The 7059-nt window shown below is 44.4% G+C and overlaps 1 protein-coding gene across 1 annotated transcript in view; it reads left to right on the top strand.

Annotated features, from left to right (window-relative positions):
• LOC139413867 (proto-oncogene tyrosine-protein kinase Src-like) overlaps positions 1 to 4407 on the top strand; it is a 30268-nt gene extending 25861 nt beyond the window's left edge. Inside the window, exons 9-12 of the mRNA XM_071161695.1 lie at positions 94 to 170; positions 531 to 684; positions 1505 to 1636; positions 4199 to 4407. Coding sequence (XP_071017796.1) covers positions 94 to 170; positions 531 to 684; positions 1505 to 1636; positions 4199 to 4407 — 572 coding nt within the window. The remainder of the gene's footprint in view (positions 1 to 93; positions 171 to 530; positions 685 to 1504; positions 1637 to 4198) is intronic.
• The last annotated feature ends 2652 nt before the right edge of the window (positions 4408 to 7059 follow it).

Here is a 7059-nt window from a genome sequence, read left to right on the forward strand (position 1 = left end):
ACACACACACACACACACGTTGTTCTTGTGTTCCCTTTCTCCTGCCTTCTCTCTCTTTCTCTCAGTATTCTGATAACACTGTCGCTCCCATAGGTAGCCTGTTGGACTTCCTGAAAGGTGACACGGGCAAGCTGCTACGTCTACCCCAGTTAGTGGATATGGCATCTCAGGTGGGACAAACGCTACAATGTTCAATACCTTTTGGCATAATGGTCTTATTTCAGTTGATTTTAAGTTTTTCTCCTCTTTTGTTCATTTTTACTCCGAATTTTCTTTCTCTCTCTCGCTGTGTCTCTCTCTCTCGCTGTGTCTCTCTCTCTCGCTGTGTCTCTCTCTCTCTCGCTGTGTCTCTCTCTCTCTCGCTGTGTCTCTCTCTCTCTCGCTGTGTCTCTCTCTCTTGCTGTGTCTCTCTCTCTCTCGATGTGACTCTCTCTCTCTCCGTGTCTCTCTCTCTCCGTCTCTCTCTCTCTCCCCGTGTCTCTCTCTCTCCCCGTGTCTCTCTCTCTCTCCGTGTCTCTGTGTGTGTATAGATTGCAGCAGGGATGGCATACGTAGAGAGAATGAACTACGTCCACAGAGACCTCCGGGCTGCCAACATCCTGGTCGGGGACAACCTGGCATGTAAAGTGGCCGACTTCGGCTTGGCCCGCCTCATAGAGGACAACGAGTACACTGCTAGACAGGGTAAGGCTTCAGTCAACGAGTACACTGCTAGACAGGGTAAGGCTTCAGTCAACGAGTACACTGCTAGACAGGGTAAGGCTTCAGTCAATGAGTACACTGCTAGACAGGGTAAGGCTTCAGTACACTGCTAGACAGGGTAAGGCTTCAGTACACTGGCAGACAGGGTAAGGCTTCAGTACACTGACAGACAGGGTAAGGCTTCAGTCAAGGCCAAATCTGTAGTTGTGTGTCCTAAACCTGGTCTTGGAGGACCCCTATTATCCTGGTCTTGGAGGACCCCTGTTTATCCTGGTCTTGGAGGACCCCTGTTTATCCTGGTCTTGGAGGACCCCTGTTTATCCTGGTCTTGGAGGACCCCTGTTTATCCTGTTTTTCTTTCCAACTGGTCTCGGTGTGTAAAGTGGACAACTTTAGCCTGCCGCCCCCTCCTCATAGAAGATCATGTGTACATCGCCAGACAGGGTTCTGCTCCGGTCTGGGTCCAATATCTCTGTGTAATGTATGTCCTAAGCCTGTTTTTGGAGGACCCCTGCTTCACCTGGTCTCTTGATTACTTGTGTTTATTGTTTTTAAAGTTGTTAGATGCAGACTTTGTGACTTCAGGGATTGTAATAAAGGGGCTAAATAACTTCAGGAAAATGTACTAATTCTGACTCTGTGAAAGGTCAAGTTTTCCATTTGGCAGACTAGAGAGGCTCAACTCTAGCCTTGTTTTTAGGAAAATAGGCTTGTATTGATGTATTCTAGTTAAAACAGTGACATTTTGGCTACCATGGTCTTTTATCAGAGTGTGTCATCAATCAGGGTTTTGTTTCCCCAGGTGCCAAGTTCCCCATTAAGTGGACCGCGCCAGAGGCTGCACTCTACGGACGCTTCACCATCAAGTCAGATGTCTGGTCATTCGGGGTCCTGCTCACTGAACTGGCCACTAAAGGCAGAGTCCCATATCCAGGTACCGGTGACTTTTCTTCATGAAAACATTAAGACAAGTAGTTACACACTCTGCTGACAATAGGTATAAAACACCAACGTGTTGACACACAATGCCTCTTCAGGTTTACATCGACGGTGTACTTCAAATCTAATTTTATTTGTCACATACACATGGTCAGCAGATGTTAATGCGAGTGTAGCGAAATGCTTGTGCTTCTAGTTCCGACAATGCAGTAATAACCCACGAGTAATCTAACCTAACAATTTCACAACTACTACCTTATACACACACACACAAGTGTAAAGGGATAAAGAATATGTACATAAAGATATATGAATGAGTGATGGTACAGAACGGCATAGGCAAGATGCAGTAGATGGTATAGAGTACAGTATATACATATGAGATGAGTAATGTAGGGTATGTAAACATAAAGTGGCATAGTTTAAAGTGGCTAATGATACATGTATTACATAAAGATGTCAAGATGCAGTAGATTATATACAGTGCCTTGCGAAAGTATTCGGCCCCCTTGAACTTTGCGACCTTTTGCCACATTTCAGGCTTCAAACATAAAGATATAAAACTGTATTTTTTGTGAAGAATCAACAACAAGTGGGACACAATCATGAAGTGGAACGACATTTATTGGATATTTCAAACTTTTTTAACAAATCAAAAACTGAAAAATTGGGCGTACAAAATTATTCAGCCCCCTTAAGTTAATACTTTGTAGCGCCACCTTTTGCTGCGATTACAGCTGTAAGTCGCTTGGGGTATGTCTCTATCAGTTTTGCACATCGAGAGACTGAAATTTTTTCCCATTCCTCCTTGCAAAACAGCTCGAGCTCAGTGAGATTGGATGGAGAGCATTTGTGAACAGCAGTTTTCAGTTCTTTCCACAGATTCTCGATTGGATTCAGGTCTGGACTTTAACTTGGCCATTCTAACACCTGGATATGTTTATTTTTGAACCATTCCATTGTAGATTTTGCTTTATGTTTTGGATCATTGTCTTGTTGGAAGACAAATCTCCGTCCCAGTCTCAGGTCTTTTGCAGACTCCATCAGGTTTTCTTCCAGAATGGTCCTGTATTTGGCTCCATCCATCTTCCCATCAATTTTAACCATCTTCCCTGTCCCTGCTGAAGAAAAGCAGGCCCAAACCATGATGCTGCCACCACCATGTTTGACAGTGGGGATGGTGTGTTCAGCTGTGTTGTTTTTACGCCAAACATAACGTTTTGCATTGTTGCCAAAAAGTTCAATTTTGGTTTCATCTGACCAGAGCACCTTCTTCCACATGTTTGGTGTGTCTCCCAGGTGGCTTGTGGCAAACTTTAAACGACACTTTTTATGGATATCTTTAAGAAATGGCTTTCTTCTTGCCACTCTTCCCTAAAGGCCAGATTTGTGCAATATACGACTGATTGCTGTCCTATGGACAGAGTCTCCCACCTCAGCTGTAGATCTCTGCAGTTCATCCAGAGTGATCATGGGCCTCTTGGCTGCATCTCTGATCAGTCTTCTCCTTGTATGAGCTGAAAGTTTAGAGGGACGGCCAGGTCTTAGTAGATTTGCAGTGGTCGGATACACCTTCCATTTCAATATTATCGCTTGCACAGTGCTCCTTGGGATGTTTAAAGCTTGGGAAATCTTTTTGTATCCAAATCCGGCTTTAAACTTCTTCACAACAGTATCTCGGACCTGCCTGGTGTGTTCCTTGTTCTTCATGATGCTCTCTGCGCTTTTGACGGACCTCTGAGACTATCACAGTGCAGGTGCATTTATACGGAGACTTGATTACACACAGGTGGATTGTATTTATCATCATTAGTCATTTAGGTCAACATTGGATCATTCAGAGATCCTCACTGAACTTCTGGAGAGAGTTTGCTGCACTGAAAGTAAAGGGGCTGAATAATTTTGCACGCCCAATTTTTCAGTTTTTGATTTGTTAAAAAAGTTTGAAATATTCAATAAATGTCGTTCCACTTCATGATTGTGTCCCACTTGTTGTTGATTCTTCACAAAAAAATACAGTTTTATATCTTTATGTTTGAAGCCTGAAATGTGGCAAAAGGTCGCAAAGTTCAAGGGGGCCGAATACTTTCGCAAGGCACTGTAGAGTACAGTATATACATATGAGATAAGTAATGTATACTTTGTTTACATATACAGTGTACTTTGTTTACATATACGGTATACTTTGATTACATATACAGTATACTTTGTTTACATATACAGTATACTTTGTTTACATATACAGTATACTTTGTTTACATATACAGTGTACTTTGACTAAACAGTCGTCCAAGATGAGGAGTTGCATATAATTGCACTTAGAAGGAAGTGAAGGGTTGGTCTTTTTTCTGTGTGTTTATTTTTAATATAAATTAGAGGAGGGCTGTTGGATTGAATGCTATGTTATTTTCAGCTATTATTTGATTTCCTAGTGGAATCATGTGCAGTACAAAAGTTGAACAGGTTTTATAGAAAAACACTGTCGAACGTGTTTCTCTCTCTTCTCTCCCTCTATTTCTTTATTTATTTATCTGTCCCTTCCATACACTGTCTTCAGGCATGGTGAACCGGGAGGTGTTGGATCAGGTGGAGCGTGGCTACCGGATGCCCTGCCCTGCTGAGTGCCCAGCCTCCATGCACGAGCTCATGCTCACCTGCTGGAGGAAGGACGCAGAGGAGCGGCCCACCTTCGAGTACCTGCAGGGCTTCCTGGAGGACTACTTCACCTCCACTGAGCCCCAGTACCAGCCTGGGGAGAACCTATAAGGCTCAGGGACATCACCCCCCCCCCCCCCCCGGGCCTTATGGATGGACTTTCCCACCCCCCTGCCCAATGCCCACCCATGTCGCTGCCCACCCTCACTGCACCCTGATCATGGGTCAGGTTTGTGTTATTTCCCCACTGTAATGGACTATGGTTAAGGTTGGTTTAGGAGTGGGAAGAAAAGAGGAGCTGATCCTAGACCTGTTGTTATGAGTGACTTCTAACCTGGAGCTACAAAGACAGGTTTTGTGGGGACTGTCATAGTGGTTGAGGGTTGGACTGATGTGAAAGGTGCTGATCCTAGATCTGTGGAGGAAAGATGGTAAGTGTCCTAAGGTGGAGTAGGGTGCAGTTGCCCCTGGATGCTGATCTTGGGTCAGTTTAGCATTTTCTCCACTAATGGTTAAGATCAGGGGAAGGGAAGCTGATCCTAGATCTGTAGCTAGGACAAACTTCAACCCGAAGTATCCTAAGGAAGGACGGAGGATAGTGAGATGGAACATGGCCACTGTTTTGACCCTCCCTCTCTGTCCTCGTCCCTTTCTCATCAAAGGGTTTGCCCGGAATCCGTTCAAAGTTATCCCAAAGTGTGCACTTGTGCACTACCTGTCAAGCATTGGATTAGTGTAAGCATTGGCTATACTAGAGGAAATCTCCCTCTTTGTTGAAATCCGCCCTCATTGTTGAAATCCTCAAGGGGGAGTGTGCAAGTGCACACTTGCAAGTTTGGAGAAATTAGAAGCAGCCATAGCATCTGACCTCTCCACCTCCTCTCCTCTTGCAGAGCGCTGCCAACGTGGCACCGGTGCCGAAGGAACGTCCGTCTGTTTTTCCTCTCTCTCGTGCATACCAAATGGCTCCCTATTCCCTACATACATGTAGTGCACTACTTTTGACCAGAGCCCTATGGGAATAGGGTCAGAAATAGGACCCTAGGGCTCAGGTCAAAAAATTGTGCACTATGTAGGGAATAGGGAGCCATTAGGGATGTAACTTCTGTGGGTCTGTCTTTCTGTCTCCCTTTCTTTGTCTATTTCCTCCTCTCTCTCTCCCTTTCTTTGTCTATTTCCTCCTCTCTCTCTCCCTTTCTTTGTCTATTTCCTCCTCTCTCTCTCTCCCTTTCTTTGTCTATTTCCTCCTCTCTCTCTCTCTCCCTTCCTTTGTCTATTTCCTCCTCTCTCTCCCTTTCTTTGTCTATTTCCTCCTCTCTCTCTCCCTTTCTTTGTCTATTTCCTCCTCTCTCTCCCTTTCTTTGTCTATTTCCTCCTCTCTCTCCCTTTCTTTGTCTATTTCCTCCTCTCTCTCCCTTTCTTTGTCTATTTCCTCCTCTCTCTCCCTTTCTTTGTCTATTTCCTCCTCTCTCTCTCTCCCTTTCTTTGTCTATTTCCTCCTCTCTCTCTCTCCCTTTCTTTGTCTATTTCCTCATCTCTCTCCTTTTCTTTGTCTATTTCCTCCTCCTCTCTCTCTCTCTCCCTTTCTTTGTCTATTTCCTCCTCCTCTCTCTCTCTCAATTTCTTTGTCTATTTCCTCCTCCTCTCTCTCTCTCAATTTCTTTGTCTATTTCCTCCTCCTCTCTCTCTCTCTCCCTTTCTTTGTCTATTTCCACCTTTCTCTCTCTCCCTTTCTTTGTCTATTTCCTCCTCTCTCTCTCCCTTTCTTTGTCTATTTCCTCCTCCTCTCTCTCTCTCTCTCTCTCCCTTTCTTTGTCTATTTCCTCTCTCTCTCCCTTTCTTTGTCTATTTCCTCTCTCTCTCCCTTTCTTTGTCTATTTCCTCTCTCTCTCCCTTTCTTTGTCTATTTCCTCTCTCTCTCCCTTTCTTTGTCTATTTCCTCCTCTCTCTCTCCCTTTCTTTGTCTATTTCTTCCTCTCTCTCTCTCTCTCCCTTTCTTTGTCTATTTCCTCTCTCTCTCCCTTTCTTTGTCTATTTCCTCCTCTCTCTCTCCCTTTCTTTGTCTATTTCCTCCTCTCTCTCCCTTTCTTTGTCTATTTCCTCCTCTCTCTCCCTTTCTTTGTCTATTTCCTCCTCTCTCTCTCCCTTTCTTTGTCTATTTCCTCCTCTCTCTCCCTTTCTTTGTCTATTTCCTCCTCTCTCTCTCTCTCCCTTCCTTTGTCTATTTCCTCCTCTCTCTCCCTTTCTTTGTCTATTTCCTCCTCTCTCTCTCCCTTTCTTTGTCTATTTCCTCCTCTCTCTCTCCCTTTCTTTGTCTATTTCCATCTCTCTCTCTCCCCTTCTTTGTCTATTTCCTCCTCTCTCTCTCCCTTTCTTTGTCTATTTCCATCTCTCTCTCTCCCCTTCTTCTTCTATTTCCTCCTCTCTCTCCAGTATTCTCTAGTGCTGCTTCTTCCAGGTCTTGTCTATTTCCTCATCTCTCTCAATTTCTTTGTCTATTTCCTCCTCCTCTCTCTCTCTCTCCCTTTCTTTGTCTATTTCCACCTTTCTCTCTCTCCCTTTCTTTGTCTATTTCCTCCTCTCTCTCTCCCTTTCTTTGTCTATTTCCTCCTCTCTCTCTCCCCTTCTTTGTCTATTTCCTCCTCTCTCTCTCCCCTTCTTCTTCTATTTCCTCCTCTCTCTCCAGTATTCTCTAGTGCTGCTTCTTCCAGGTCTTGTCTATTTCCTCATCTCTCTCAATTTCTTTGTCTATTTCCTCCTCCT

This window comes from Oncorhynchus clarkii, chromosome 7 (genome assembly GCF_045791955.1).
Source record: "Oncorhynchus clarkii lewisi isolate Uvic-CL-2024 chromosome 7, UVic_Ocla_1.0, whole genome shotgun sequence".
Taxonomy (NCBI): Eukaryota; Metazoa; Chordata; class Actinopteri; order Salmoniformes; family Salmonidae; genus Oncorhynchus; species Oncorhynchus clarkii.